Source organism: Dermacentor albipictus, chromosome 2, assembly GCF_038994185.2.
Source record: "Dermacentor albipictus isolate Rhodes 1998 colony chromosome 2, USDA_Dalb.pri_finalv2, whole genome shotgun sequence".
In the NCBI taxonomy this organism is placed as follows: Eukaryota; Metazoa; Arthropoda; class Arachnida; order Ixodida; family Ixodidae; genus Dermacentor; species Dermacentor albipictus.
In genome coordinates, this window is record NC_091822.1 from 150,973,035 (window position 1) to 150,989,883 (window position 16,849).

Sequence of the window (16,849 nt, forward strand, 5' to 3'; positions counted from 1 at the left end):
TCTCGCTGTGGATGATGAATTCGCTATTACAGAAGCTTAATCTTTCAATCTAGCTTGACTTAATATTTTTCTTTAATCTTTCTTAAAAGTTAGTCTACAAGCCTTCATGTCGAAATCATCAATCTGCAATATGTTCGGGGAATGCTACTAACGATGAGCTTCACTTTGGAGTGGTAGAACCGTTACTGGGATGTGTTCAATATAGCCCGATCAGCATATGATCGAATCTTGATATAACAAACACGGATGTGATGAAGCAATGTCTACAACTTACTGACATTTTCTTTGTCATAACCATAGTGTATGCTAAAAAGAAACATAGAATTTAGAGAAGGTAGTTCTGCATGAGATGGAGGTTTGAATGGACTATTACTGACGGAATGAAACGTAACAGGGAAACTTTATAAAGCACAGCACACCATACACACAGTTACTCAAGTGTAATGTCTTGCCACAATGAACCTAGTCAATAAAGACGATGTGGACTCTGATCTAAGTGTACGGGCCAAAATTATACGTATGTCTCACAAGCTGGAAACAGTTAGAAGCGAAAGTGTGACCATTAGTTAGCTCTAAACTGACGTGTTTCATTCCGTTGGTATAAACTGATGGGCTGAAATAAAGAAGAGGCAGAAAAAATGCCCCAATTATGCTGCTTGATTTAACAGTAATATTTGCACGAATTTAACGTGCCCCCAAACTTGACATGGACCGAGTTTCTGTGGGTTCAAAGTAGAAAACTAACGAAGAAATTGCATTACAGTTCCTAAGTGAAGTTGAAATCTAATGAGAACCCAATTTCTAAACAAGAAAAATGTAGTATGCTTCCGATTCCGGCAATTACAAAGGGATGAAACCCGTGAAGCTTGTCTGCATGCTTATTATAACCATTAACGGCCTATTATTTTCAAGAACATTTCTGAAGCATAGTGGTCGAAGAAGGCTTCAAACGGTGGCAACCGAATGCAGTGCGCTGCTGTAGAGGCTTCCGATATTCCGTAAATTGTAATGCATTTATGAAATGGCTAAAATGCTCCAACAAGCGGGTGCTTTAATCCACCTCTGGTTGATCAAAGCACCCGCTTTCTCCAATGACACAGAACTGACCCCTACCTTTCTTGCAAGAGACTGTGGATGCATGCAAAAAGAGACACTGACCTGGCGCTGTTGAAGTAGCAGCTTGTAGCTCGCGAGGAAGTGCCGCTGCTGGCAGGAGGACAGCAGCAGGCTGACCTCATGCATGATGTCCTGTCGGGCATGTTCGCCAAGGGAGTGCCGGTCGAAGGCTACCCAGAGGCCCTGCAGCTCAGGCACTATCACGGGGGGCCCTTCCTTGCCATCCTCTGCCAAACCAACGTCTTCCACTCCTGAAAGAGGGAGGGGGGGTGACTGCCTGTCCCTTACCTAGAACTAACCGCCATGCTCCTTTTACATCGGCCTTATTGGGGGGGCCTTGCTCGCTAAACGTTTCTTACAGAAGCACTAGTCCTAACTGACACGACCACTTTGACAATAATCTTGTTATCACACTAAATGCCATCATGATCAGTGGGCGCCAAAACCATTATCACATGTGCATAATGCACATAGAGGATTTTCAGATGGTCTTGGATGACCGCCAGGTGGCTCAGAACGCACAATGTCACCCCCCAAATGTGAGGCCATTTGCAAAGCATATCAGTCGATCCAGTGACCATGAGTGTCAACAGTGTCAACAGTGTCATCAGTGTTGATAGCACACTAACGGACAGAAGGCAAGAATGATAAACTAGGTAAGAACTGCATAGCATGCTAAGGTGTGCCCAGAAATCTAGAGAATGGCTCTGCAGTAGGGCACAGATAAAGATTAATGAGCACGAATAGAAAGGTAGAAACAAGTGAACAAGGTCATAGTGAAAAAGAGTGTGAAAGCACCAATGACATAAAAGAAGGACCGTGACACAGCCAAAACACTCGTTTGTCCTGTTTAATTGTTTCTGCCTTGGCTGTCGTCCTCCATTTGCGCCCGCTTATCTTTCAGTACAATAAATAGCTGGTACTGACATCATCACGGATGCCATCTTTGGGTACTAGCATATCAAGAAGCTGTGTAAGCATGAAACGTGACAGCTGGACGAATTGACAACAGTGATGACCGAGTAAAAAGCAGCCATCATCAAAGGACAAAATGTATGCATGATTATATGGTTCACTGACGTCATCAGGGCCACCATATTCAGATACTAACACGACAAAAACCTGCGTCTGTGACGTCATGTGAATGCTATATATATGGACCAAGTTGGCCAGAAACAATTATTTGGTAGGATAGTTCAAAGTATGGTCACTGAATTAACTGAAGAGCTTAACGATTACCCCTTTTGATGTGGTTACACTGAGTGATCTAGATCACCTGGTGGTCATCAAGAATACTTGAGAATTCACTATGTGCCTTATGTACATGTGATAATGATTTTGGTGATCGTCATGGTGATGTTCAATTGGGAATGTTAATCATATAAAAGAAGTTTCGTGAGCAAGGCCCTCATAAATGGCTGGGTACAAATCGATAAGATTCTGTTGTACATTATTCTACACCAGGAGGTTTACTTTTAGTGCAAGGAGGCTTCCAAGATATCTTTTGTGGCAAATAGTTCAGTTGTGCAACATCAGCTGTCCCATTACATGAACAAGCAAACATTACTTTCATGACAGGTCACAACATGGCATTTGTTTTAAGTTTCACTATGTGGTAACGATGCATTTACGACCAAATTGAAGATGAATTGACTAGTAATGAAGTCGTACGCTGCTGAAGAGCTTACAAGTGTTACCTAGAACATCAATGCATTTTGCCACAAATTTTAAGCACGTACAGTCCCACTTTATTATAACTAAGTTACATGTGACACAAAAATAGCTTCATTATACCTAATATTTGCTATAACCACATACTATCTGTTACACTGTAATAGCATTTAGACAAGTTTTGTTTACTTAGTTATATCCAATTATTCATTATATACATGTTCGCTATATCAAGGTTGGTCAAATTGGTGCTAAACACAAAGCTTTTGCTAAACAGATATGACTTCATTGCATATCCACCTCAATTCTGCAAACTGGGATGTGTGCCCTGAAGTAAATAATTGCACAGTTGATTAGAGAAGCTTTGTGCAACTTTAGTCATTAAACCACAATTGCCTCTGGAAGCAATTTAGAAGCTGATGTCAGAGAATTGCACTGTGTGCCATAGAAGATATGTAGTACACCGGCTTCAGCACACACAAAAAAAGAACAACCCTGTGTGTTATTAATCTGAATGAATGAATCACAGTTTCATTCAGTTGAAATATGTATGCATCTTGATTACCACTACTTGTTGCTGGGTTAGTCGTTTCATACTTATTACAGTACGATAGAAAGTGGAATGCAGTGAAATAAGAGCAGGACAGAAAGAATGCTCTTTCCTCTACTGGTCTTAGTTCACTTTGTTTTGTTATACTGCACCAATCTAATTACACACATTCAGGTAGGCGTGAAGCACAGGAAGTCTATCACCACTCCTGCTTATCATCACCCGATTTTTGTAAGTAGATTATAACATAATGCGCACTACATCGCTTTGAAACAGGGGAGAAGTACTGAGGCTACTAACCTGATAGTGTGCTGAGGCTGCTATTGGAAATGGTCTCTTCCGTGTCGGCAGACAGCCTCCCATTGACAAGCTTCCCAGCAGGTGGTGCACCTCCCAACGTCAACTCCGACAACCTGCTGCAGGCCGTGGGCACAGGCTCTTTCTTGGGGACCACATTCATCGCAACCTGAGAGGCCTTTTTCAGAATTGGTAGCGTCACAGATGCGTCAAGCCTGCGAGAGACACGAGACAAGGTGCACGAAGAGTGAGTGACCGACTTTCGCCTCTGGGTGCTGCTTCAGAATGTTGAGTTCTCTTACGCAAGCGATTTGACAACTTCCCAAATTTTTCACATTCCACTATATTCCAAACATCCAGAGCCTCTGCACAAATTGCCACCTCTATTCTTATGTGACAATGATGACGGTCTAGCCGCTGCCCCTTGAAGTGGGCGATGACACGATAGGATCAGGCCAAAAAGATGGGAACAAAATTAACACCAATGTTGCCAGTTTAGCAATATTGTCGCAAGATATAGTAGAGACTTTTCCATCTGTTAAGGAACAAAAAGCTTCTATTTAGTGACTGGCAAGCTTTTTCAGCGACCTGAAAGAACAGTTCGCAACATGCTAGCAATTTTCAAGATTAAAAAACTCGAGAAGTCACTTCCTCGAGAGCTAAAATAAATAGCCAAAATAGACTGTACAGCGCTTGGGCTCAGTATCCATGATGAAGCAATGTAAGTCTCAGCTTACGGAGGCCATACACTGCAATTAATTGCACAAAAGAAAACAGGCTTCCCATTCTGCTCATGCAATGCATGTCTTTTTATTCTTTTATCATACATATCTTTTGCTACCCTAAGGTGATGCAGTTTCACGAAATATATCTTTGATTCGTGGTCGATTGCAAGCATTGAAGTAAATTTAGTTAACATGACTATTAAATACACTTTATGGCGAGATTTAGAACTCAGCAGGCAAATACTAACATCGTTCAACTGTAGAAAGGCACACATGTCGGAGCACCACGAGCCCGCTCACGCGAGTCTGAATGCAATATTTTCGTTCCCCATGGCTCACAGAAAGGGAAATGTTTCGTAAGTCCGCAGTACAACTAGTCAAGTAAAGAAAAAGAAGATGACACACATGCAAATGCAAACACACAACAATCATTTTAGTGATTATGTAAAACAAGCTCACCAGCATCAGTTAACCCTTTCTTTACCATACAGCATGACAAAACTGTAGCAAATTTCCCAGATTTCAGCAAACATGGCTTCATGACTACATTTGTTATCAACGATATTGGCGATAATTCTCGTGGTGACTAAATTCGTCATCGGCTATATTGGCACACATTCTGGTGATGACTATACTTGGTGTAGCCCATAGTGGTACAAATTCTTGTGGCGTTTATACTCGGCGTTGCTTATATAGGCACAAATTCTGGTGACAACTCTATTTGTCATCGGCTATATTGGTACAAATTCTGGTGACTGTACGCATGATCTGCTATATTAGTACACATTCCGGTGACAACTGTACTCATTGTTGGCTATATTGGTACAAATTCTGGTGATGACTATACTTGTCAGCGGTAAAGAAAGGATTAACGAACCATTTCCCTTTCGTCAAACATCTGGCCTACAGCATCAGAAGTCATAAATGCATTTCAGAAGTGCATTACAATTTATGCAATATCAGAAGCATCTACAGCAGTGGCACCGCAGGTGGTGCCATCTTGTGAAGCTTTCTTCAACCACTACACCTCAGAAAAAACTGACCTGTCAGGATCTGCCTTCAGCACCGATGGCCCCACTTTCTGCATATCTGCAACATCCGCCACAAGGTAGGCTTCCATGGGGTAAGTCATGCTGTAAAAGATTAAAACAAAAGCGTGATCTATCTCTTTTTTGTTGCCAGTCCAATCCAAGAAGTAAAACATAGCATAAAATACACCATGATGGTGCATCCTCAACAGAAAGGACTGCGTCTGGTGATATGGCTGCTCTCACATTTCCTACAGTGCAATCCACTTATAGCAATCACTAATTATACGAACAGGCATTGCCTGCTGTGTCGTGTAGTGAAGTTGTGTAGTGAACCAAAACAGCCTGTACATAACAATGCACCGTCGCATCAATTGGGCAGTATTAGAAAAGGTGTGCTCGCTTCCTCAACTGTGGGATTATTATTCCAGGGCCTTTGATGTCACCGCACCTAGCTTGGGCAGTTGCATACCAAACCTCCCCCTAAGGGCTAACACCCATACCACAACAAGGAAAGGAAATTTTCAAAACATTGCTCTGGCCTGACGAATACGCATGGCACCCTGCTTTGCCACGCATGGTCTAATACACTACTGTCCGACGCAAACCACCCTCCCAAACACAATCAAGCTCTCCCCCAATTCCAACAGCAAGTGGCTGACTCAAGCAGCCAATCTGCAAAAGCAACAGTATCCGACGGATTTCATCAGTGCAGCTCCACCGAATGCAGTTGCGAGACTCTGGACTAAAGGTCTTGATAGCTCTACCTTCTGGAACCAATAATATTTTTTTTTTTTTTAAGTGATGCTTTCTTTGCCTAGCCACCAGCCTTTTGCGATTGCTGCTGGGTCAGTTCCTAACGGATGCTGCAGCTTATACAGCACAAAAATTTGACTAACAAAGCAGTGACACTGAGCACAGCAAGTTCGGCACAATAAAACAATAAAACCTCCACATGTAATGTCCGCTCACAAGTAAGTCAAAAGCACACAGACGACCTTATGAAACAGTGCACTCTGTTCAATGACTTCTCCGACTTTCTTAAATTTCTTACAGTTAGAGGACCCCCTTCTCGGTCCGCTGGGCACGTGCCATAGTGACACAAGGGGGTATGGAAGCCTTAAACGTATTTAGACGTGTCATACTTCTCTGTGCGACAGAAGAAAGATGCGTGTCTTCCTTGTGAGCTGTGCAGTGCATAAATATTGCATGGGATGACGTGTTGTATAGGACAAGAACAAAAACAACTGCACGCACTACATTTAGTAATACATAATTTAATTACCAGCTTTATGATTCGTGTAGATGTAGATTCAAACACGTGTGTTACACCTGCATAATTTTTACATCTTTCTCTCCAAGGCCACACACACGGATAAGGAACGGCCACTCACTTATGCTTGAGGTAAACGGGCAGGGCCGAGGAAGGGAGAGTGGTGGGCAGTTGCTCCACGAGGGGCACCTTGCCCACCCCTGGCCGCTCCTTCAGCAGCACGGGGCTCCATGGCTTGAAGGCCGAGGTCCTAGCCCACTGGCTGTGCTGGTGGTACCAGTAGGCTGAGTCTGGGCCAGCTGTTGTCACGAAGCCACCCCCCTCGACATCGGTCAGGGAAGCACGCATCTTTCTCCTCCTCTCTACGTCCACGTGGAGTGGGCTCTGAAACAGGGAAAGAAAGGCAGAAACCCAGTAAGCAACAACTCTGAAATGAACGCTAAAGGAATTTCACAGACTAGAGCAGTAGTAAGAACTTTCTGTGGGCCTAGTTGGTGCATATTTGACAAGTATCTTTTGACGTGCAAACAAGAGGCACAGCACAAAAGGAAGGTCACACGCAGGTTACTTTCAACTGTTTATTCGTATTGTGTATGACCTTCCTTTTGTGCCATGTCTCTTGTTTGCACTTTAAAGATGTTGGTCAAATAGAGCAGTCAATCTTTCCAGAAAGCATTTGTTTGCTTACAAGCAGACCACACAGTGTATCAGGCAACTTATACAACAGTACAGCCACAGTCAGACAGGCATGTAATACTTTAACAGTAATTGTCCTTGAGCTTCGACTTCAACTGCATTACTTATCCATGACTTCTATATGAAGAGTACAGCCATGATTAATGAGAAACGTCCGTGTGGCACTTTTCAACCGAACCACAACTAAATTCCACATACCAACAAGCCCTAACCTACGCTCTTCCACAAGAGAAACGTGGCTGCCATGCCCGAACACAATTGTGGCAAAACATGCGTGCGCAATAGGTTCCCTCCCCTGTTCCTTTTGTCTTTCATCAAGAAATAATAATAATAATAATAATAATAATAGTAATAATAATAATAATAATAATAATAATAATAATAATAATAATAATAATAATAATAATAATTCGCACATTCGCCTGAAGGCAAAGCACACGAAGTGATAGCAAGGCTCACTGCAAGCATCTCAAAACGCTGGCACGGTGACGTGTGCTGCCAGCAGCATTGCAGGCTTCACACCTCAACAACACACGAGGTGCGACGAAAAGAAGGGAAAAAATACGGTTGCCGTTTGTCAGCGACCAGCGGAAGGATTACAGATCTGTGCTAGAGTAGCACAGATTTAGCTTGACATTTACTGTCCATGCAACTCAGACCAGTGTCTGCACCAAAGTGTGGTACGTACACAGCTGCCCAGGGCAGGGACGCTGCGTGCATGCAAGTGGGAAATGCATGCGTGCACGACGACAGTGGCCGAAGCGGAAGCCACAACGCTGGTCCTCTTGCCAGAATGCTCGGCCCTCTCTGCCTCTGGCAGTGAGGGCCGAGCAAAGCACAGACAGTGTGTCCGCTCTGCTTTCCTGCTTTTTGCAGCCAAAGGCCCTGCCCATCTCCAGAGGCCTAATCCTCACAATTATTTCATCCACATTGCTCTTTCCATAATTGTATAAATGGCTTTGGCAGTTAAACCTAATATAAATGAATTGAAATTACTGGCAGTGAGCTGATTTGCAAATGGAAATGAGGGTCTAAAAATGCTCTAAAAAATTCTTTCAGGAGCAAGCTCATATACGAGAGGTTTTCAAGAAGTAGACAACCAAATAATGTTGTCCGAGACTTCCATAGACACTACGACTGTTTTTCTTCTTTTTTAATGGACATTCTCTAGTTCTTTACGTGTTACGCAGGTACAATGACAGAACTACGGCGCGCGAACGTCCACACAATTGCTGTCGCAACCAAGGCCGATTTCCAGCTGCGCCCATGCGCCTGCGGCGATCGCCACAGACCCGGGAGACGCCCCCATCTCGCGCAGCAGCGGCCGTTTCACTCGGGTGTCTGGACGAGGGAGCCCGACGAAGATTCGTTCAACCACGTGATATCAACGACACCGTGTCAGTCGACCACCCGATTCGCTCTCTCTCGATCCGCAGATCGCACAAACCGTGCTTCGCGTGGTATACGATGCTACGGTGCACGGCAGCCGCGTGCGAGCGCGTCAGAGCAGTTCCCACACTCCCCTCCCCCACACACACACACCTTCCGCCCAACTCCTCCCATTGTGACATTCGAGACCGTCGCGGGTGGTCGGACGACCGCGTGCGCGCGCTGCAGAACAGCTGCCGAAAGTGCGTTCGCTGGCAAAAAAAAAAAAAGGAAAAAAGAAGCAGCCTCGTCGAAAACACAGGTGCCCGCGGCGATTCCGAAAGGGAAGAAGGGATTCACTGCGCGACATGGCCGTCCGCCAGCCTGCTGGCGTACGTCTTGCCGAGAACCGCGCATGCAAGTGCTGTGGGAGAATATATATATATATATATATATATATATATATATATATATATATATATATATATATATATATATATATATATATATATGTGTGTGTGTGTGTGTGTGTGTGTGTGTGTGTGTGTGTGTGTGTGTGTGTGTGTGTAGCGGCCTGTGGTGGATGACTATTCCGAAAGGCAATCTACGTTGCGACGATGGTTTTCTCGTCCTGTTGTACACACACACACACACGTGTGTGTGCGTGATAGCCATGTGCGATAAAAATCAGTTGTTGTAGCCATGTGCGATAAAAAATCAGTTGTTAGTAGCGCTGTGCCTTCCGTCCGCTTCTGTTGTTCCATGTGCTCTCTTGCGCTTTACCCCAGGCTTCTCGAAGAGGCACACGCATTTTTGTGTGCGCTCATCCTGCTTACACAGATGGCGCGCTGAAGCGATGATCAATCACCACGGAGACCAACCAGTGCGATGCGCCTAAGGTGTAATCGAGAGTTTAGTGCAATCTAAAGTATGCGGGTACACTGACGCCACATCACGGCCGCCATTCGATGCCTGCACAAAGCTCTTGAAGAGGCTGCGCGTTCTCATAATACACGTTTACCTCTCCAGTGGCACTATTAGCACTATGGCGCCCAGAGCGTTATGCGAACGCTTCCCATATAATAATGACACCCGTTTACAAGTCATCGGCACCTTTTTCGTGAACTCTGTTGAAGGAGGGGAGCACTATTCTGCAATTGTCTAGCTAGCGGAGTGTCCATGCAGTTCGGCAGCCGTTGATTGGTCGGAGTTGTACCAGTGAGGATGAGAATTGCTGGAGGATGAATTGCCTTCGCACTGGTACCCTACCAGCCCTCCTAAGTGTCGTCGAGTGCCTCGACTCGTCGGGGCTCCCGGCGAGACTTAGGATTTTCTGCAAAGACGGATAGCCTGACGGCTATCCAAACCACTCCAGGCTACTCGACCTGCCCTAACCATCTGGCTCCTGCCCGATCACCGCCCCCTGGCCTTTCTTACCATTCCTGCCGGACCCACTAGGCTCTTCCTGCCGGTCTGCTCAGCCACTGCCATGGCGACACTTTAACCCCCTACTCTCCTATCTCCTTTCCTCCCACTATCTCCCCCCATCCCTGTTGACGTGCTCCCGCAGGGGCTGCAGAAAATAGCGTCAACCTTTCATTTTCCCTTCAAGAACCACTTCTCTCTCTCTCGCACTGGTACCCTAGCCCAGGCAATCAGCAGCAGCCGAAACAGACACTACACTAGGTGAACATTTAAAGAATACCGCCCCACGACGTCATTCCCGGAAGATTGCTTTCAGCGCTACTGCTATTTTCGCATGACGTAACACGTACACAGCGCAGCATTCGAGAGGTTTCGCTCAACCAGCCAATCAGCTCAACCGGTTGTTGTTAGAGCGAAAGCATTATATATGCCCCATGAAGCGGAAAATCCGGCGTTGACATCCGATGGTGCCAAAACCCACGTGACCATGTGATGACGTCACGTTCCTCACGGCGACGCCGACGGCAGAAATGCGCTGGGAGTGTCCATATAATCGACGTCGCGACAAAGTGATCGTCCGAGAATACGTCCCCCAGATTCCATGCAGCGGACGACGCGACGTTTCCCAGCTTTCGCCCACACTGCACGGTGGACTTCGAACGAGCCAGCCGGTGTCGGCTTCTGGGCGTCGTGATTTATGAAAGCCCCAACGAGAGGGAAAGCGAAGAAAGGCGGGAGGACGGGCGAGAGAGAGTCAACAGGTCCAGAGCGTCCCCTTACACCCAACCCACAGCTGCTACCGTAACCCCCCCCCCACCTCCCCCGCCCCACACAAGACGCGCACCCCCGAGCTATGGTGGCTAGAGGGGCCATACCCGAGCCCTTACCGAACCCGCCCCCGCTGCTTTCCTCACTCCGCGCGCCGTCCGTCAGCGCATCGACAACAGCGGCGCGGGCGCTCGATCTTTCCGCAGGTGCAGGGCGGGGGGGGGGGGGGGGTAGTCGAAGCAGGCGCTGCGTCGTCATCGAAACCCGAGCGCGATCTCGCGGTACAGGACGGTTGCCGTCGTTCTCACGGCGGCAGGCAGGTAGAGCAGGGCTAAGGTAGAGCAGGGCTAGTCACGGCGACGAGACAAGAGACGCACTGCGTGGTGGCGGGAACGGCGAAGACGAAACGCGGGAAATCAAACGCGGGGATGACGCGGCGGCGTCCGTGACACCAGTGAACAACAACACCCCACTGAGACGCGCGCGCTAGGACGAAACGACGACGCGGTGACACAATGCCCTTGAGTTCTCTCCCCTGCGCGCGCGCGCGCCCCAGGGTACCGGAAGAAAGAAAGCGATTCGGTTCGATTGTCGCACGCAGGCACAGGACGGCCCGGCGTCCCGCCGTTCGGAGCTCCACTCGCTTCTTTCACTCCCGAGTGCCAAGCTAGATGCCCTCTGGTGAAGCGGAGCGGAATAGAGGAACCGCGCAGGCACTGCACGGTTTGACAGACGCCAACCGAGAAGTGAAAGCACGGCCGTGGCGATCTCTTCGCGTATGGCCCCGACAGTTTTAAGCCATAAGAGCTCACAGGCTATCGTACTGCACCTGAACGACTGCAAGGTGGTGGCATAATCTGGAACAACGGCCTCACGCAGTTGATTGCACTAATGTGTTGAATAATCTTTGACGTGCGAAGGTCGGCACTCGTAGCCCTGGACGAGTACAGGCGACGCGATGTGGCAAAAAAAAAGAATGTACAAAGAGAGGGCCCCCGCAAAAGCAACAACGGAAATTAAGCAGGAACCGCGGGAGGATGATTGCCGAAGACGAGCGATAGCTTTCCCGCGGTAGGCCTACTTAGATATGCTGATGAACCGCACTTTGAACGGTTAGATATGTTGGTTATTGCTGCTGCCTATGGGCCGTGCGGGCGCTTATAGCAGAATGCGCTGGAGTCAGGATCGGCCCAGCCCGGTTTCGAGGATCGGCTCCGTTTACTGCAACAAAAGAGCGTCCCCGCACACTGGTGGGGGGGCTTCGCTTTAAATAGATAAGAAAGAGATAAACGAAAAGACGAGCAAGAAAATCTGCTGCGCCTTCCGCCGAGTCGAGAGAGCCGGCCCGGCAACAGAAGCACGCGCACCCCCGGCCGCGCCAGAGTGCGAGCCAGCTGGAGAGAGAAGCGGCGCCTCGCGCGCGATATATAGTACACGTATACGCAACGGCACGCATTCACCGACCGCATCCGCAACCTCCGAGGAAATAAGCACCGACGGACGGCGGCAGGCCAATTTTAAAGAGGGGAGGCGCGCGCGTTTGTGTGTGTGTGGCAGGGGGCACGGCTCGGCCGCCAAGCCCGGCGCAGGCGACCTCGGGTGCCGGACGGCTGCGCCGTAAATCTGGGCCTTTCGCTGCAGCAGCCGGCACCACGCAGTCGACCAACGCGCGCGCGCGCACCGAGGAATGAAAAATACAAAACGAAATAACGCATCGCGGCTCGCCGCGAGTTCGCACCACAAACACGCACGCACAGGAGAGAGAGAGAGAGTTAAAGGACGAAGGCGCCGGCAAGGTCTTAAGGGCAGGAAGAAGGCTGTCATCGTAACTCGCCTACAGCCACGACGAAGAGGCGGCGGCGGCGGCGTCCACACACACAGGGACTGACGGCGGAACACAATCCCCCTTCTGCCCTCTCGTGAAGACTCACGAGCCCCATATGTGCCAACGCCCTCCCGCATTTTTATATGCGGCACTGTCGCGTTGCTTTTCTGTATCACAAACTGTGCGTGTGTTTGCGTACGTACGTACGTGCCGAGTACCGCGTTCCTCAAGGCCACATCCGGCGCCATCTGGGTGTTCGGATGTTTCTTTCAGTTTTTTTTTTCTTGAGTAAGGAATACCGAAGAGGAAAGGGGCAAAAAAAAAAAAAGGAAACACTACACTACAGAACGAACTGGCAATTCCTTCACAACTCAAACCCGATTCTTGCACGGCCATCCGTTCCTTTTTGTGGTGTATGGCACTTTCGTTCATTCGACGCCAACAAACAAAATCCGCGCGACGCGGCCGGTGCTGAAACACACACGCACGCACAATGGCTTCGAGCACGCACTGCACCGTTGCATAACCCGATATGAAAGGACCACGCCGCCAGCTCCAGTACCCCCCCGTCTTCGCGCTGCAAATAAAAGAAACGAGCAAGCAGAAGGAAGACGGAGAGAGATATGACGGGGAGATCTTTGTTTCCTCCGTCCGTCTGCACTTTTGTTTGCTCTTCTCGTGCTTCACTCCTCGCGTCTTAAAACTGCGCGAGATAGCAAGCGGGGCTGTGCGTCCTCAAAGGCAGAGGGGATCATTTTCTTTCTTCACGGCGGTCTCCGCTCCGCAACATCCGCCCGCCCCGGGTTCCGGAGAACAACACACCGCGGCGCCGTTGTTCCCTGCCGACGCCATCGGAATCGAGCAAAGTGCTAGCCGCCCCCCGCCTCCCCCCCCCCCCAAAGCCTCTCGCGGGGGTCAATGGAGGCAGAAACCCTGTCCCCGCCGCCGAAGACAACGAACTCGAACTGCGAGGGAGCGCGATAAATAAGGGCACCACGCGATGAAATATAACTGACTAAAAAAATTAAAAAAGAAAGGGGGACAGAAAGAAGGCCGTCCGTCGAAGGAAACGCGGCGCAGGAAGCGGACGCAATGCGCGTAAACAACCTCGCCTCTGCCACCCTCGCTTCTTCCTCTCCCGTGGAGGCACTGCGACGACTTCACACGACTTGCTACGAGTACACAGCGAGCGTGCAATGGGCGCACGTTCCTTCGGCGAGCCGGTACGGCATTGTGCGACGCGGCCCATCTGATGGCACATACATCTCCCGACGACTTCCTCGCCTCAACCACTTTACCACCACCGCCAAAGGAGACCGGTCCCGACGGAGAGACAACGGCAGGAAAATTCGAGAGACACGCTGTCCCACCTCGGTCTTCAAATAATGTCTCTCTCTCTCTCCCTCCCCTCTCTCTCTTTTCGCGCACACGTCAGTGGAGAGGCTGTCAATGTACACGACGTCAGGCGGAGACCTGGTGCGGGAACTTCACGCCTGCGTCGCTACCAACGTATTTTTTTATTATTATTTTCATTGGTTCCTCTCTCTCTCTCTCTCTCTTGAGAGCCTCATCGCGCGATAGCTGCTGCCGTTTTGTTAGTGCGGGAACGCAACTTTGCTAACACAGTCAGACTTAATTACTACTCTTCGGTGTCTCTCATTCATGACTGGGACTTCCATCGATTCGTACGAAAACGTGAACCAGATTTAGTGCGCTTCGGACGACGACAGAGAGAGACAGAGAACAAAGCAGCGCCTTATGTTTAAACACGCTAATTCTCTTCACACTCAAGCAACAACAGCGCGCTAATAACTGACAAAAGAAAAGGTAATGAGGGAGAGAGACGAAAGCGCTGCGGCACCTGCGCATGTACTACTCTTCGTCGGTTTCTGGCGTCGCGTGCAGTTTGCCTGAATACGGATAGCGAATTAGCCCGTTCTTATATGCCCCTGTCGCCCTCTTCAGCCTCGTTTGCGGCGCTTCCCAGCAGCGTGCATACCCCCGTTCAGCGTAGCGTAGCCGAACTACGCCACGGCGGGGATCGGAGGGCGGCTACAAGGCCGAACCCGACCGCAGCACGAGAACGCCGGCCCGCTGCCGCACCCCTTTTGAGACCGGCGGAGGTTCGAAAACATAATCGATGCGCCACAGCCCACTATGCACGGCCGGTATATTTGTTCGCAAAGAAACAAACAAAAAAGGAGACGAAAAAAGAAAAATAAATTATTGAGAAGCCTGCAACAAGCGCTGGTCCGCAGACGGCTTCTGCTGTCGTCTGCTCCACAACCCCACTCAACCCGGCACTCTTTGCTCTATCCGCTATGTTTTTTTTAAGTCCCTCCCTTTTAAGGGTGCTTCGCGTTTCTCCTTTCTTTTTTTTCTTTTTTTTTTGTCCATCTGTCTTTGCCTGTGACAGCTTGCTCGCCAGTACGCACAGAGTCTCGGCGAGAGGTCGAAAAAGGAACAGTTAAAAAAAACGATAATCAAACAAGAAAAAGAAAACAAATCGAAGAAGAGCGACCGCAATCCCCCGCCCCACAAGACCATCGGTTTCCTGCGCGTCGTTTCTTTGTTTTTGCTTGGCTTTGCTTTGTTCGGTGTAGATGTGGCGCGGCCGGCATATATGCACGCAAGCTGTTGGTCGGGCTTGATGAGGACAGGAAAAAAGAAAAAGACAACGAAACATAATTGAAAGGAAATGAGTGATCGGCGCAAAAGGAAAAGTTCGAGCCTCAAGAAACGATCACCCTCTGCAGGTCGGATATATATATATATATATATATATATATATATATATATATATATATATATATATATATATATATATATATATATATATATATATATATATATGTGTGTGTGTGTGTGTGTGTGTGTGCGCGCGTAAGAGACAAAGAGCGATAAAAAAAATGACAGGAACAGAATCCCACGATCACGACACCAAAACGGTATTGATCGACCAGAGCGATGCTGAAGACAAGGAAAGAGATCCGCAAGCGATAAAAACCTTACTAAAAAAGAAGGAAGAAAAGTAAGTTCTGCGGGAGCTGCTTAGTTCGCCAGAAATGAAAATGGTTGAATAATAAAGAAAGCTGTACCCGAGCATTAGCCGGCCAGCAACGGAGTTCAATCGAATAAAAAAAAAATGAAGTGTTGCTTTAGCTTTTTTTCTAGCCCCCTCCTCACTATTTTTCGTTTCTTTTTTTCTCCACCTTGCTCCGATAGCAGTCCCACACGGAGAAACACAAGGAATCAAAGGAACGAAAAGCGGGGGGGGGGGGCTGATGGAGCGGTTGGGGTTCGTGATACAAAAAGGGGTGCAACGATGGCAATACTGCCAGTTCAAAAGTGGGATAACCAAGGCACAGCGTAAATAACCCGACCTATCCCTCCTGGGTTCCTCTGGGCCCTCTATTCTGCTTTGTCGGCGGCGTGTTTAAGAGATTACATCAAAAGCCGGTTGCTTATGAGGTGACGTGAAAGAAGACAAAAAGGTATAGAGCACAGGGATGGATATTTTTGTTTCCATTTTTTTTCTCTCTCTCTCTCTCTGTGTGTTTGGGGGAGGGGAGGGTTGTATGTACACGGATCTTGAGGTAAAAAAAAGAAAAAAGCCGAGGGGGGAAGGGCAGTCGTGAACCCTTGTCACTTCAGATAAAGCAAGTGGCGTAAGTGACGGCGTTACCCAACCGTGCGGCACGGCAATTGAAAGTAGTGAAAGAAGAAAAAAGCAAGGAGCGAACAACATATATATATACCGATATACATAGGGCAGAAGGATGGAGGGTGCGGCCACTGATGGATGCCGTGAATCTGCAGCCGATGATGGGAGCGTATTGCACCGGGAGGAAACAAAGCGGTCTTGCATCCCGACAGGGCCGAAAGGGCGGCGAGAAGCGACAGGGAAAACAAAGTACCGAAAAAAGAGAGATAAAGACGGAGATGAAGGGGATGTTCTTTTTTTTTTTTTTCACCAGCTCTTCGCGACATCAATGAACTTGTCGGCGTCTGCTCCGATCTAGTGGCACAGTTATTTGTTTGTCGGCGAAGACAGATTGCATTGTAATCCTAAAGGAAGTTGAAAAAACAACTCGGACTCTTTACAAA

At 48.2% G+C, this 16,849-nt stretch overlaps 1 protein-coding gene across 2 annotated transcripts in view; it reads right to left on the reverse strand.

The window, feature by feature from the left end:
• Snoo (Sno oncogene) overlaps nucleotides 1-16,849 on the reverse strand; it is a 176,356-nt gene that overhangs the window by 9,852 nt on the left and 149,655 nt on the right. For both annotated transcript variants that reach the window (XM_065429219.2, XM_065429218.2), the window contains 4 exons: nucleotides 6,782-7,044; nucleotides 5,403-5,492; nucleotides 3,638-3,849; nucleotides 1,159-1,367 (listed from right to left, as the gene is read on the reverse strand). In XM_065429219.2, the coding sequence (XP_065285291.1) occupies nucleotides 1,159-1,367; nucleotides 3,638-3,849; nucleotides 5,403-5,492; nucleotides 6,782-7,044 (774 nt within the window). The remainder of the gene's footprint in view (nucleotides 1-1,158; nucleotides 1,368-3,637; nucleotides 3,850-5,402; nucleotides 5,493-6,781; nucleotides 7,045-16,849) is intronic.